Source organism: Phyllobates terribilis, unplaced genomic scaffold, assembly GCF_046119375.1.
Source record: "Phyllobates terribilis strain yellow unplaced genomic scaffold, ASM4611937v1 Scaffold_5__5_contigs__length_657084704, whole genome shotgun sequence".
NCBI lineage: Eukaryota > Metazoa > Chordata > Amphibia > Anura > Dendrobatidae > Phyllobates > Phyllobates terribilis.
In genome coordinates this window covers 416,163,062-416,179,727 of record NW_027362765.1, presented here as the reverse complement: position 1 = coordinate 416,179,727, position 16,666 = coordinate 416,163,062, and the positions used below count along the sequence as shown (strand labels likewise).

At 47.1% G+C, this 16,666-nt stretch overlaps 1 protein-coding gene across 1 annotated transcript in view; it reads right to left on the bottom strand.

Annotated features, from left to right (window-relative positions):
• LOC141273398 (alpha-2-macroglobulin-like protein 1) overlaps nucleotides 1–16,666 on the bottom strand; it is a 196,128-nt gene that overhangs the window by 96,400 nt on the left and 83,062 nt on the right. Inside the window, exons 16-17 of the mRNA XM_073685168.1 lie at nucleotides 15,258–15,347; nucleotides 5,679–5,760 (exon numbers count right to left, since the gene is read on the bottom strand). Of these exons, the coding sequence (XP_073541269.1) occupies nucleotides 5,679–5,760; nucleotides 15,258–15,347 (172 nt within the window). The remainder of the gene's footprint in view (nucleotides 1–5,678; nucleotides 5,761–15,257; nucleotides 15,348–16,666) is intronic.

Sequence of the window (16,666 nt, the reverse complement as noted above, 5' to 3'; positions counted from 1 at the left end):
CGCACGGGTGGCATCCACACTTCCCGTGCCCCTAGGATCCCTTCTGTTCCTTTTGGAGCCTTCCTCTGCTCCGTCCTCTCTCTCTCTCCTGAGCCTCTCTTACTAGGCCCTCCTCCTCTCAACTCCTGCTCCAAGCACTGGAGCCAGGAGCCTAGACCTCCTCCACTGCTCTCCTGAGCAGGACTGGCTGCTTCTAGATGGTTCCTTTCTTTCTTATACTCCTACTGAAGTGCTCCCCTAAACTACTTCCTCCACCCACACCCACTACATGGTTCCCCCTCACTTGGTTCCCCCCACTCCAACCAGGGACAGGGCTCAGCAGGAAAGTGACGCATCTTGCCCCTCCTGCCGGTCTGGAGTAGTGTAGTGTTGGATGCAGGTGTTAGGGTTCCGGGCAGTACTCCATCCTTACCTGAGCGTGAGATACCACACCTCTGGGTGAGATGCAGTACCTCTGTGGCGACTGAATCCGCAGAGGCACCACAAGTTGACGTTGTTGTTGGGTACATATGACATTTTGATTGCATTGCATCAAGTTTTTAGGGAGGTATGGAGACCAAAAAAACGCAATTCTAGAGTTTATTTTTTTCTTTTCATGGTGTTAACGCATGGTTTAATATATTTTATCTTTTGCTAGATTGTATATTTTGAAGAAAGCGACAATACCAGTTATGCTTTTTTTATTTTTAATGAGGAAAAAGGGGGCGATTTTAATTTTTAGATTTTTTTCAATTTTCTTTTTTTCTTTTACTTTTTAGTTCTTTTAAGTAGCTTCATTCTTCTAAGGATTAAGGTGGCAGCAATGGGGGCCTTCAACAGGTCATGACAACCCATCCTCACTCAGAGATTGCCTAATGGTGGCTTGATGCTGATGGGAGTTGGTGTGCATATCAACCGACATTCACATCATTTAAATGCCACTTTTAATTATTAACATTGACACTTCAATTGTTAAACATCAGCAAACAGAGATTGAGTTGATCCCTGCTCTTAGAAGCAGGTGCCAGTTGTATAGCATACCCAGCACCTGCCCTGTATGTGGTGTCCTCAGCTTCTGAGCTCGTTACATACATCTACACCCTGACAAACATGTACACCGGGGACACATAATGATTACCAAGAGCTCATGATGGATATATCTGTCACAGCACATTATTGCAGCATTTTCAGTTTCATTATTATGCTGTTTTCTTTATACTATTAATATAAAGCACTTCTATATGATATGATTTTAAAGTATTATTAGATTTTATACTTTTATGCACATTATCATAATAATTAATAGTATATATGTGTGTTCTTTAACCATTAATTAATAGTTAACTGTTAAAAAAACTGCTCCCACTGTTTGGCTCTTTCTATACACTATGGCTCTACATAAGTGTACGTTATGAATATTCCCTGATGTATAGCTTTATAGTGGCATGCAACATTTGGTCATTGGCCACAATGTAAAAAAAAAAATACTGCATACTATTTGGGAGTTGACCACTGTTTGGGAAAGCAAAGTCAACAGTGCTACCTCATACAGTAATTAAAACAAGTATACTACACCCAACGGAGTTCAAAAGATCATTGGGTGAGGACTCATGGCTACATTTGGCATATGTACTGGTAACTTTCTCCTGCGAATAATAGTTAGCTGCTGAAATCATATTTGTAATGAGGTACCGCTAGGCTTGGACTGGCCCACAGGAGAACAGGAGAATCCTCTGGTGGGCCCTATGCAAGAGCGGACCACCACCCTCTTACATGAGCAGTACTTATTACAATGTACTTGAGTCAGTATGTACAGACAAATACAGCTTCTTATTCATTTAACAATCTACCCAGTTCATTGTTACAGGTGAATCTCTCTAAATTATAATATCATCAAAAAGTTAATTTATTACAGTTCTTCAGTACAAAAAGTGAAACTCAGATATTATATCGAGTCATTACAAACAGAGTGATGTATTTCAAGTTTTTATTTCTGTTAATGTTGATGATTATGGCTTACAGCCAATGAAAACACAAAAGTCATCATCTCAGTAAATCAGAATAACTAACAGAAAACACCTGCAAAGGCTTCCTAAGCGTTTACAAAGGTCCCTTAGTCTGTTTCAGTAGGTTCCACAATCATGAGGAAAACTGCTGACTTGACAGATGTCCAGAAGGCAGTCATTGACACACTCCCCAAGGTCCCAGAGTTCCAATTTTCATTTGGAAATCAGGGTACCAGTCTAAAGGAAGAGTGGAGAAGTACCCAAGCCAAGCTGCTTGAGGTCTAGTGTGAAGTTTCCACAATCAATGATGGTTTGGGGAGCCATGTTATCTGCTGGTGTAGGTCCACTGTGTTTTATCAAGACCAAAGACAGCGCAGCCGTCTACCAGGTAATTTTAGAGCACTTCATTCTTCCCTCTGCTGACAAGCTTTTTGGAGATGGAAATGTCATTCTCCAGCAGGACTTGGCACCTGTCCACACTGACAAAAGTACCAATACCTGGTTTACAAACAACAGTATCACTGTGCTTGATTGGCAGCAAACTCGCCTGACCTTAACCCCATAGAGAATCTAGTATAGAGAATGTATGGGGTATTGTCAAGAGGAAGATGAGAGACACCAGACCCAACAATGCAGACGAGCTGAAGGCTGCTATCAAAGCAACCTGGGCTTCCATAACACCTCAGCAGTGCCACAGGCTGATTGCCTCCATGCCACGCCGCATTGATGCAGTAATTGATGCAAAAGGAGCCCCGACCAAGTATTGAGTGCATTTACTGAACATATGTACATTTCAGTAGGTCAACATTTCGGATTTTAAAAACATTTTCCAAGCTGTTGTTATAAAGTATTCTAATTTACTGAGATAATGACTTTTGTGTTAATCATCAACATTAACAGAAATAAACACTTGAAATAGATCACTCTGTTTGTAATGACTCTATATAATGTAGGAGTTTCACTATTTGTATTGAAGAACTGAAATAAATTAACTTTTTGATGATATTCTAATTTAGTGACATGCACTTGTATATAAATTTGTGATTGAGACTAATATCACATTTGCATGTATCTGAAAAGTGGGGCCCTGGAGTTGGTTACTGGTGGGCCCTTGGCACCTCAGTACAACACTGGGTACCGGATAGATTTAGCTGGGACACCTTTAAACTTTCTCTTTTATGTTTAGTATTTTACTAAAAATGGTCTAATCTAAGTATAAAGGAACGAGAAGATGTCTGACACCCTCCCTGAAGACTTTTATGTGATATTATAAAATATTTTATTGTTGAGCATTGTTTTATGCTGAATTTAGTTAACTTCTCCCATTAGAGCTGGGAAAGGAAGAGTTTACAGTCAGACTGTCCTCTAGATGGGAGGAATGTTTGGGAGTAAAGGCCCCATCACACGTAGCGACGCTGCAGCGATCCCGACAACGATACGACCTGTCAGGGATCGTTGCTGCGTCGCTATGTGGTCGCTGGTGAGCTGTCAAACAGGCAGGCTCACCAACGATCAGGGGAGCAGCGACATAGTGGAAAGAATCTTTCCACGATGTCCTGCTCCTGGTTACCAGCCTGCTGAAGCAGGAGCAGGCTGGTAACAATAGTAAATATCGGGTTACTAGGGCCACACGCGCTCCTAGTAACCCAATGTTTATCATGGTTACCAGCCTGCTACGGTGAGCAGGAGGTTACCACTCACTTTAGCAGGCTCGTAACCATGATAAACAGCAGGCTACTAGGTGCGCATGTGCCCCTAGTAACCCGATGTTTATCATGGTTACCAGCCTGATCGCTGCTCCCACTGGTCACACACAGCGATGTGTGCTGACCAGCGGGAGGGCAACGACCAAAAAAAGGTCCAGGACATTCTGCAGCGATCAGCGACCTCACAGCAGGGGCCTGATTGCTGCAAAGTGTCACACATAGCGACATCGCTGGTGAGGTCGCTGTTGCGTCACCAAAACAGTGACACAGCAGCGATCTCGCTAGCGATCTCGCTATGTGAAACGGGGGCTTAAAAGAAGAGTCGCTTCCCAGTTACAGTGAGTCAGCTGTTAGTAGTGAATTGAAGGCAGTCACAGGCATTGTGACAGACTGGGCCATATATCAGATTAGGCTACATATAGAAGAGTGTGTGAAAGGAATTAGCAGAAAAAAGAAAGTAAAATTATGTAACTGGATCCAGCGGCAGCCAAAGCAACCTGGACCCTGTGTGGTGAATAGAAGAGACACAGAAAGAGAACTGAGCTGCAGTGAGTACGGCCTAGAGCCAGAAATAGAGCTGTGGGCTGTGGGCCCAAGGCAGATAGTAGAGGAGTGGGTTGAAGAAGCAACTTGTAGGCCAGACCTGGGAGGCATAGTGAATAAATAATGGACTTGCCAAGCCGAGACAAGGGCAGTGATGTACCCCTAATACTGGCAGACTATTGAGCTGCTATAGGGACTATGAGTCGATAGGACCCCGTATCAGCACCAGATTCTGGCCCCCACACGGCATCACATTTTCAACTGTATCGGCACCCTGGATGCAGATGCACTTGAAAGTAATGATGGAAGAGGGAGCTGTCCTCTCCCTTCTCCATCATTCTCGCTGTGCATCTAAAGTCTCAGCATAGCAGGGGCGATGACTTGCTGCACTGAGACGCGCAGGGCTTTAGATTACACATTGCAGAGCCTGGCGTAGCAGAGGAACAGGGAGAAACAGGTATTTTTTTTTTATTAAGTGAATACTTTGTGAGGACAATTATACTGTTTGGAAGACTGGTGAGGGCCAATTATACTATTTGGGGGGCTATGTGAGGGTCATTATACTATTTGGAGGGATATGTGGAGCCATTATACCATTTGAGAGGATATTATACCATTTGAAGGGCTGTTTGGGGGAGCATCATATTTTGTGGAAGATTGTGTTGGGGTTACTGTGGGGGTATCATACTTTGTAGGTGGTACTGTAGGTACTGGTACTGTGTGTGTGGAGGGTACTGAGGAGGAAATCACTATGGGGGTATCTTACTGTCGGGGGCACTTTTGCTGGCATCATACTTTATGGGGGCCATCAGAGAGGTATCTTAGTGCATGGGAACACTAAGGGTCTTCAATAGGTGCAAAAGTACTTTGTGAGGGCTGCAAAGGTGTGAGATATGCACTTATGTGAACCCGCTGAATATAAATTTTCTTTTCTTGGGTGGGAGGGGGTAGCTAGAACTTCTGCTATGGGGCCCCATGATGTCTATGTATGCCCCTGGGCAAGGGAATCACTGCAGAGGGCTGTAGTCAGTGAAGGTCAGACAAAAGAAAGAGAGTATTCAAGTCAGGCAAGCCATATCTCTGAAATGTTGTTGCTTACAAGTGCAGTGCCGCCACATGTAACCAAAATGTCTATGCCTCTGTGAAAACATATGAAGATGTGAATACTAAGTTTTGTGCCTGCTGTCTATTGTACATATGTTATACTGGTTTCATCAGTGAAGACTTTATTTTTATTAAATGGATTGCCTGCTTCTTTGTGAACATAATACATTGGGAGATCCTGCATCATCTGAAGGTTTGCGGCCTGAATGGAGAACATTTCAATGCACTAATTACACCCACACACTCAAAGGTACCCACCCGTTCTACTGGTGCCTGGGGTCACAGTACTAAACCTTGACCCGTGTGACGCTTACATAAGGATTCTGATTTATGGAACTACCTTTCGTTTTTTTCTTTGTTACAGACATTCGGGGAGTCAAGTCTTTTGAGCCAATGTTGGTAAAAACGAGTACGGAGTTTTCCTAAAAAAGAAAGAAAAATATTGATTTGGTCACATTAACCAACTTACTTTATATTTAGACAGCCATCAAGAGGTTCTTTTTTTTTTTTTTTTTTAATTTGATGGTTTTATTCTTTCACCCTCTCCATACATGTGACTTAGTACCGACAAATGACACCCTGGATTGAAGAACCTGTATTTGGTAATTGTGATTTTGCTGAAGAACTCTCAATAGACATTTCAGCACCAGAATAATTAGCCATTACTAATGTAAATTAAATTCTGTTGAACCTGAAATCCTTGAAGAAGCAAAGCCTTCTCAAGATAACTGTTTAATATTGTCATCTCTTGTCGATCAGCATTGAGTTGCTGTCTCCTAAACTACCTGATATTTGCTTCCTATTGAGTACAAGGCACATAACTATAGAAACACTAGCTTCTCATCTTTCAAATTCTGCACAGGTTTCTACAGGGGAGCTTCAATTTACCAAAAAAAGGAGGTGATCTTATAACCTTTACCTTTAACATGTTCAGCTGTAATTTTCTTTAAAATCTCCTTAAACAATTCTCTCCTTAAGTTTCATGCAGTCCATGTTCCATGCCATTATACCAAACAGCACAGTGACTACTTTTCACCCTTTAAATAGGCAAACTGATTGATGACAAGTTTAACATGCCTCTATTAGTGATGGGCGAGCACTAAAATGCTCGGATGCTCGTTGCTCGGGTCGAGCACATTGGAATACTCGGGTGCTCGACCCGAGCAATGAGCCCAATGTAAGTCTATGGGAAACTCGAGCATTTTTCAGGCGGCTGCCCCCAGCGGTCTGCAGAGGGCCTAAAAATTGCCCAAATCAATGGATTAGTCCTCAGAAGGACTGTTAGTTGAGATGGATATGCAGAGAATCTTATAGAATACCTACTCTAAATAATAAACAACCTAATCTCTCCCTAGCTCAGCAGCACCTCTCCCTACACTGCCTGATTCCGGAGTAGACTGTGACGAGCATGGCGGAGCCAGGTCTGATATAGACCTGATGACGCTGTGCTGCCAGCCAATCACTGTAATGCCACAACCAACATGGCTGCGGCATTACATTGTGTGGCAGACAATCCCTGCATGTTGATTGGCACTCTAAAGAGCACCAAACATGCAGAGAGGGGACTCAAGCTCCCGCCGAGCAACCCCGGAAATACCCGGCGAGCACCGAACATCTCGAGCAGTGAGATGCTCGGGCGAGCACCAAGAAGTAGCGAGCATGCTCGCTCATCACTAGTCTGTATAATCAAAATATTTTCAATCTTTTCTAGGGGCACCATTTTTATCTAGGCTATATTTATTAGTTTTGTTTTTTTTTTAATTTTCTAAACTCAGTAAATTTACATAAAAAATTATATTTGTTAGTTCCAAGTTATTTTAGTGACCATTGTAGGTTTTTCTTACTTTACCAGAAGGTTACCAACAATTTTGTCCATGTGTGTAATAGGTAACTATCAGATGTCCAGTCAGGGACAGGACATGTGTGATATATATCCACATACTAAAATAAGTCTTCAAGTACAGACATGCCATAGCTATTCTGCATAGCAAGTCCTAAAGGCACTCTGATATTCACCTTCTACATGGATCTGGTCCACAAAGTGGCGGCTGGCCGGTGGAGCACCTTGAGGAAATAGGTGTCTGCTAGCTGAGTCAAATAGAATTAGGGGCAATGACAATAACAGAATTATATATGAATAGTGTAATTAGGGGGATAACCAGGTTCAAATACAGGTAATCATGTAATGACTGTAGCGCCGGCGTCCCTGCCCTCTGCTAGGCAGGGACGCTGTTCCCCTCACCTCTCTGCTCCGTGCCCGGCGTCCTCCTCCCGCTCTGCTGGCAGCGCGCGCTCCTTCCTGGCCACTGTGCTCAGGGCGCGCGCGCGCGCTCTCCCTCCCTCTTAAAGGGGCCGCGTGCGCCGTCCTAAGGAGTCCCCGGCCAATGGCCGGAGGACTTCACCGTATATAAGGCACCTCCTCCAAAATGGAGGTGCCCGAGCAATGTTGTTGCACTGTTCACTACTCTGCTTCAGCCCTCAGGTCCCGTTGCCAGTTACCTGCCAGATACCTGCCAGATTCCTGCCAGCTTGCAGTCTTATTCCTGCCTGATATTCTGCTACCTGCCTGCTAGCCTGAGGTCCGACGGTCTGTCTTACAACTCCTGTCAGTCTGTCTAAGGACCAGCTTGCCCGCTCACCTGGGAGCGCACATCAGCTACCTGCCTACTTGCCTGAGGTCCGACAGTCTGCCTTCCAACTCCTGTCAGTCTGTCTATGTACCAGCTTGCCCGCTCACCTGGGAGCGCACATCTGCTACCTGCCTGCTAGCCTACCTGGAGGCTCCGCCGTCACGTGCTGTGACCACCTGCCTGTCCAGTGACTCCTGCCCGCTCACCTGGGAGCGCTCATCTGCTGCCTGTCTGCTAGCCTACCTGGAGGCTCTGCCGTCACGTGCTGTGACCACCCGCCTGTCCAGAGACATCTGCCCGCTCACCTGGGGGCGCTCATCTGCCGCCTGTCTGTTGGTCTTCCTGGAGGCTCCGCCGTCACATGCTGTGACCACCCGTTTATCCAGAGACTCTTGCCTGCTCACCTGGGAGCTCACGTCTACCATCAGCCGCCACAGGTCGTACCAACCCTTTACCCAGAGACTGCCCCGGTCACTTGCCGTGACCATCTGCCCGTTCATCCAGAGACTGCCCCGGTCACTTGCCGTGACCATCTGCCCGTTCATCCAGAGACTGCCCCAGTCACTTGCCGTGATCTCCTGCCCGTTCTTCGAGAGACTGTTCCGGTCACCTGCTGTGACTGCCTGCCTGGTCGCCACCCGCTCCCTTACAAGGACCGCCCCCTTGTATAGTAGCTCAGAGGTTCCGCCTCCCAGACCCGTTACAGTTTGCTCGGGCCATGGAACCCGGTGGCACCCAAGCTCCCTCGCTCTCGGACCTGTGTCATGAACTGTCCCGTCAGAGGTCCCAACAGGAGTCCATCCTGGGTCACCTGCGGAATGTCAATTCTCGCCTGGACACTCTGACTGCTCCGCCAGCAACCTCCGCCAGTGCCATGACTCGCAATCCGGCAGCTCCGCTGCCCACTAATACCATGGTATCCTACCCCGGACCCCGGCTTTCTGCACCTCCTCGCTTCGGAGGCGACTCCGCCCAGGCTCGGGGCTTCATAAATCAGTGCACCCTGCACTTTGAACTATTGTCCCACCAGTTTAACTCCGACCAGGCCAAAATTGCTTTCATCATGTCCCATCTCACCGGGGAGGCCCTGGCCTGGCTAAATCCTCTATGGGAGAGAGGAGACCCCCTGGTGTCCGACTTGCCTGCCTTTCTCACGGCTTTCCGGAAAGTCTTCGACGAACCCGGACGGAGGACCTCATCCGCATCATCTCTGCTACGCCTCCATCAGGGAAGTCTCACCGTGGGCCAATATGCCATACGGTTCCGTACCCTTGCCTCGGAGCTGGCCTGGGATAACGACGCTCTGGTATCCGTCTTCTGGGAGGGTCTGTCCGGCCGTATTAAAGATGAACTTGCCGGTCGGGACATTCCTACCACTCTCGATGACCTAATAACTCTTGCCACCCGGATTGACCTACGGTTCCAGGAGCGTGCCAAAGAGGTCACCCGTGAGAGGAGGTTTCCACGTCTAGCTCCTACTTTTCAGAAACCCGTCACTCCCTCCGTCTCTCCCCAGGTACACTCTCCTGTGCCTATGCAGGTCGACCAGACCAAGATGGTCAAAACCCGTCAGGACTTACGCCGTGCCGAGGGGAGCTGCTTCTACTGTGGCAGTAAGGAGCACCGGATCCGTGCCTGCCCGGTGAGGTCGGGAAACGCCTGTGTCTAGGTTCGCTCAGAGAGGTCGACCTAGACAAGAATAAATCCTCTCCATCTCTGCTGCTGTCAGTCTCAATCGTCTGCGGGGAGAACCGTTATTTCGAACTAGCCCAACTTGACTCTGGAGCAGCCGGGAATCTTATTTCACAGTCCCTGGTAGAGAAATACCGCATCCCCACCAAACCTCTGGCTGTACCCTTGTCTGTTGCTGCCGTGGATTGGGGTCTCTTACCACGCCCCATCCAACTCATCACCGAATCCATTACTCTGCAGGTGGGAATGCTGCATTCTGAGAGTATCTCCTTTCATGTTCTGCCTGGACTCTCTCACGCTCTCTTGCTAGGCCTACCTTGGCTCCAGAGACATGCACCCGTGCTTGACTGGCAGACCGGAGAGGTCCTTCGCTGGGGACAGGACTGCCATAAGACCTGTCTGGTTCCCGTCCATCCCGTCCATCCTTCTCCTACCCCAGCTAATCTACCTGGACTTCCGATTCCTTATTGGTCTTATGCTGATGTCTTTAATAAAAAGGAGGCAGAGACACTACCCCCTCATAGACCATACGACTGCCCTATCAACCTGTTACCCGGTACTACTCCTCCCTGTGGGCGTATTTATCCATTATCCGCTGCTGAGACCCGGTCGATGTCCGAATATATTGAGGAGAATCTGGCCAGGGGATTCATCCGGAAATCTACCTCCCCGGCGGGAGCAGGCTTCTTTTTCATCAAAAAGAAGGACGGCTCTCTCCGTCCCTGTATAGACTATAGAGGCCTTAACCAGATCACGGTGAAGAATAAGTACCCCCTTCCGCTCATTCCGGAGTTATTTGATCGTCTGATGGGGGCTAGAATCTTCACCAAACTGGACCTCCGTGGGGCGTACAACCTGGTTCGTATCCGTCAGGGGGATGAATGGAAGACGGCATTCAACACCCGGGACGGCCACTATGAATATCTGGTAATGCCCTTTGGTCTCTGTAACGCTCCTGTCGTCTTTCAAGAGTTGGTCAATGACATCTTCCGGGACCTTCTCTACTCCTGCGTAGTGGTGTACCTGGACGACATCTTGGTCTTCTCTCCGGATCTCCAGACTCACCGGAGGGACGTTCGTCAGGTCCTGCTCAGGCTCAGGCAGAATCACCTCTTCGCTAAATACGAGAAGTGCCTCTTTGAGCAGACCTCGCTTCCGTTTTTGGGCTACATTATTTCTCAGACCGGCCTACGAATGGATCCAGAGAAACTGTCTGCCATCGAGAAATGGCCTCGACCGGAGGGGTTGAAGGCCATTCAGCGGTTCCTGGGCTTCGCCAACTACTACCGCCTCTTCATACCACACTTCTCTTCCCGGACTGCCCCAATTTCCGCGCTCACCCGTAAGGGTACTAATCCCAAAGAGTGGCCGCCCGAAGCAGAGGAGGCCTTTCTTTCCTTAAAACAGGCCTTCTCTTCCGCCCCGGTGCTGCATCGCCCGGACAGCAACAAGCAGTTCTTCCTGGAAGTTGACGCCTCCTCCTCTGGAGCCGGAGCGGTACTTACTCAAAAATCATCTTCCGGGAGGATGGTAACTTGCGGCTTCTTCTCTAAACTCTTCTCCTCCTCAGAGCGCAATTATTCCATAGGAGACCGAGAGTTATTGGCCATCAAACTGGCATTGGAGGAGTGGCGTTACCTGCTCGAGGGGGCTCTTCACCCGATAATAATTTACACTGACCACAAGAACTTGGCTTACCTCCAGCATGCCCAGAGACTTAACCCGCGCCAAGCCCGGTGGTCCTTGTTTTTTGCTCGCTTTGATTTTGTTCTTCATTTTCGCCCGGCTGACAAAAACGTCAAGGCGGACGCCTTGTCTCGATCCTTTCTGGTGTCTGATCTCGAGGAAGATCCGAAACACATCATCGATCCCGCCAGAGTAATGCAGGTGGCTCCCGTGAGTCTAAATCGTCTCCCTCCCGGAAAGACGTTCGTATCAGTACCTGATCGGGAGAAGATCCTTCACTGGGGTCACTCGTCTAAACTGGCTGGCCATGACGGTCAGAAAAAGACCCTCCAGCTTATTACCCGGCACTACTGGTGGCCTACCCTGCACAAGGACGTAATAGACTTTGTTTCTGCCTGTGTGTCCTGCGCCCGCAACAAGGTTCCGAGACATCTGCCAGCCGGTCGCCTACTTCCGCTTTCTGTACCTGCTGCCCCCTGGCAGCATATAGCAATGGACTTTATAACTGACCTCCCAGTCTCTGCCGGTTGTACGGTCATTTGGGTGGTCGCTGACCGCTTCTCCAAGATGGCTCATTTCGTTCCCCTGCCAGGCCTCCCGTCTGCACCCGAGCTAGCTAAAGACTTTATTCGTCACATCTTTCGTCTTCATGGCCTGCCCCTCCACATCGTGTCGGATCGTGGGGTACAGTTCACCTCACGCTTCTGGAGAGCCACTTGTAAACTGCTAGACGTCACCCTGGATTTCTCTTCCGCTTACCACCCACAGTCCAATGGTCAAGTGAAGCGGATCAATCAGAACCTGACCAGTTACCTCCGGCACTTCGTTAATGCCCATCATTCAGACTGGGTGGATCTCCTACCATGGGCCGAGTTCTCTTATAACAATCACGAGAGCGAATCCTCCTCCAAATCCCCGTTTTTTGTAGTCTTCGGTCAGCATCCTCGGATTCCTTTTCCTGTCTCCACCTCTGTGGACAAACCGGCTGCGGAATCTCTCGTTAGCAAATTTTCCTCCATTTGGGAGAGTACCCGATCCGCACTCCTTCAGTCGTCCGAACGGATGAAAAGACACGCTGACAAAAAACGCCTGGATCCTCCACAATTTCGTCCTGGAGATAAAGTCTGGCTCTCATCTAAATATGTCCGACTCAAGATACCTTCTTACAAGTTAGGGCCTCGGTTCATCGGTCCTCTGGAGGTCATCAGTCAGATCAACCCGGTGGCCTATAAATTGAAACTCCCGGCCAACTTACGGATCCCTAACTCCTTCCATGTATCTCTCCTCAAACCTGTGGTACTTAACTCTTTTTCCAAGTCTACAGGTACGCCTCCTGCTCCGGTTTCTGCTGAGGACGATTTTGAGGTAGAGAACATTCTTGCCACCAAAAGGGTAAGAGGAAAGACCTTTTTTCTAGTAGATTTGAAGGGGTTTGGTCCTGAGGAGATAACGTGGGAGCCCCGGGAGAACATCCATGCCCCTCTCATCCTTGCTAAATTTCTGTCTGGCCTAAAAAAGGGGGGCCTAAAGGGGGGGGTACTGTAGCGCCGGCGTCCCTGCCCTCTGCTAGGCAGGGACGCTGTTCCCCTCACCTCTCTGCTCCGTGCCCGGCGTCCTCCTCCCGCTCTGCTGGCAGCGCGCGCTCCTTCCCGGCCACTGTGCTTAGGGCGCGCGCTCTCCCTCCCTCTTAAAGGGGCCGCGCGCGCCGTCCTAAGGAGTCCCCGGCCAATGGCCGGAGGACTTCACCATATATAAGGCACCTCCTCCAAAATGGAGGTGCCCGAGCAATGTTGTTGCACTGTTCACTACTCTGCTTCAGCCCTCAGGTCCCGTTGCCAGTTACCTGCCAGATACCTGCCAGATTCCTGCCAGCTTGCTGTCTTATTCCTGCCTGATATTCTGCTACCTGCCTGCTAGCCTGAGGTCCGACGGTCTGTCTTACAACTCCTGTCAGTCTGTCTAAGGACCAGCTTGCCCGCTCACCTGGGAGCGCACATCAGCTACCTGCCTGCTTGCCTGAGGTCCGACGGTCTGCCTTCCAACTCCTGTCAGTCTGTCTATGGACCAGCTTGCCCGCTCACCTGGGAGCGCACATCTGCTACCTGCCTGCTAGCCTACCTGGAGGCTCCGCCGTCACGTGCTGTGACCACCTGCCTGTCCAGTGACTCCTGCCCGCTCACCTGGGAGCGCTCATCTGCTGCCTGTCTGCTAGCCTACCTGGAGGCTCTGCCGTCACGTGCTGTGACCACCCGCCTGTCCAGAGACTTCTGCCCGCTCACCTGGGAGCGCTCATCTGCCGCCTGTCTGTTGGTCTTCCTGGAGGCTCCGCCGTCACATGCTGTGACCACCCGTTTATCCAGAGACTCTCGCCTGCTCACCTGGGAGCTCACGTCTACCATCAGCCGCCACAGGTCGTACCAACCCTTTACCCAGAGACTGCCCCGGTCACTTGCCGTGACCGTCTGCCCGTTCATCCAGAGACTGCCCCGGTCACTTGCCGTGACCATCTGCCCGTTCATCCAGAGACTGCCCCAGTCACTTGCCATGATCTCCTGCCCGTTCTTCCAGAGACTGTCCCGGTCACCTGCTGTGACTGCCTGCCTGGTCGCCACCCGCTCCCTTACAAGGACCGCCCCCTTGTATAGTAGCTCAGAGGTTCCGCCTCCCAGACCCGTTACAATGACGTTAGGCAGAAAAATAATCAAATTAGTCCTAGAGTCAAGTCCAGAAAATCAACATATGGATTACACAATAAAGAATATATGGAACATAAGCAGGTTCAGAACGCAAAAAGTCAATCCAACATAAATGCACTAGACCTGTAATAAAATACAATAACTGGCTATGAAGAAGTGGATCACGGGGGACTATTGACCCCCAAACCCGCCCTGCCATAGGTCCCCTAACGCCAGTAATTCGCCAGGCAACATTACTTCCATGAACATGGGATACATTTTTATTATACATTGTTGGCAACCTGCATTCATGACACCAAGAAATAATGCCACCCACCCCACACACACAGACAACTATTGGCATAAGCCACTAAAATAGTTTGTCAGGGAAACATAAATTCATTAAGATGTGACTGATATTTGGTGCACTCACTACCCCCAAGGCAGCACAAATAAAGATGCAAGATGCACAGTTTCAATCTATTCTTCTTTCTGGTTTTATAGTAAAATTTTCATTTTTGAAATTAATAACGCTAAAAAAATGATAAAATATGTTAAATTTGATTTTTCCCATTTGGAACATATAGCCTTGATAAAGGGGTTGACCTCTTCCTCAGTGCTTACAGAGTTTCTCACCAATCTTGAAAATACATACACCATATAACAACAAGTAGCATCTGGTGTAATCATCCAATCTGCTGGGATCTTGCCACTTAGTAAATAATCAAACCTTGCATGAAATATCCAGACAATGATGATCAATCATAAAATAGTATCTCTAGGGGAATTTTACAACCAAATCACATTTATCAAGGAATATGTCAGAACATTATATTCATAATTATCTTCACCACATTATGGTTAACTTGGTAGTAAGAGATGATATTATCCGCCAATGAGACACTGAATCAGTGACTGCAGGAAAAACACACCTGGATGTTTTGAGGGGCATGCCCCCTTCTACAATCATCATCATGGCGTAAGTATAATGCTAGTTATGACATTTAAGATTAATCATTGTTATCTGGATATTTCATGTGAGGGTCCCCCACCAGTCTTCATGTTTCTTTTTCCGGCTAAGAAGCGGTGAAAGATCTTTAGAGGGTTATTTTAGTTTTAATTTTTATTTCAAATTGATCCTGTTTCTAAAATTAAATAAAGGTCCCGACAATCCTTTTAACTCACAAAAAATACAAAAATTTAGTCTAAATGTGATATTTAGTAAATTTGGCTTACCTCGAATAACTTCAAAAGATCAAACTCGCGATCATCAGAGTTCATTGCTCGTCTCAATTCATGGCTAGTATAAGCGTCTTTCAAATTTTCCTGCCAGCAAAACCAAAAGTAATTTATGACACATTCTTTGAAACTGTAATGTAACATCTGTTAATGTCCAGAGTCCAGTGGATGTTTCTCATGCTCCAAAGGCCACTTTGTGCAGGCTTGGACTGACCCCCCACAAGGTCCAAATCAGCTTCAAAAATCTAAGGTAATCCGAGGCACCAGAAAACTGCTCATAGGGATAAAATATAACTTTTATTCTGTTCTTGAAAGCATATGGCAGTAGTTACAAATGAGGTAGAAGAATCAAGAATTCAGCAATGGTAGGCCTCTCTCAAGCCAAAATTACAAATTACGAAAAGTAATGTTATGGCCGACTTTTTGTAACATTTGTAATCTGTAATTTTGGCTTGAGAAAGGTCTATCATGGCTGAAACGTTGCTTGATTCATCTACCTCATTTGTAACTACTGCCATATTCGTTTAAAGACAGAATAAAAGTTATATTTTATTCCTATGAAAAGTTTTCTGGTGCCTCAGATTTCCTTGGATTTTTTAATCTGTTAATGTCCAGGCTATAGTGAATACCTCTCTATATTGTAAAATGGACCCATTTGGGTAATAGCATTGTTCTCTCTTTTATAATATCGGCCCACAAAAGACTTTCTACAGTTGTGGCCAAAAGTTTTGAGACTGACGCAAATTTCAATTTTCACGTTTCAGTGTTTCAATGTTCTTAGGACTTTTTGGCAGATTTTTCTGTCGCCAGATGTTCTACATTTTTAGGCTCTTATTTCCAATATTTCACGTCTATGCAAAGACACAAGCTCTGATTCATTAAGACTGGTGTTTCATACGTATGCTGAGCATACAGAAATAAAATGTTCATAACATGGCACATACCACTTAATGAATTTGGCGCATCTTATTAGTGGCATGCAGCTCTGTGTGCCTTGCTAGAAATATTACTGCAGTCAGAGAGTGGAATAACATTGCTGACCTAAGGATTGCCACCATAATGTAATAAATTTGTCGATGGGTGTTGCCATGCTCCATCTCACACCCAGCTCCTCACGCCATTGGCGTGTAAGCATCAAAAGTCGCTATATTTTTGGGCAACTTCACATTACACAAAAATTCTGCAATATTTGAAGATGTTATATGCCAGATTTCTGGTATTAGAAACATAATGAATTGGGGCCTCAATATTTACAGTGTTGACACTTATTTTTCAAGACTTCTGCAATTCATTCTGGCATGCTGGATAGCAGCTTTGGTGCCAAATCCTTACTGATGACAACTCATTCATGACTAATCAGTCTTGGAGTCATCACATTTTCACAATATCACAATTTCCATCCTTTT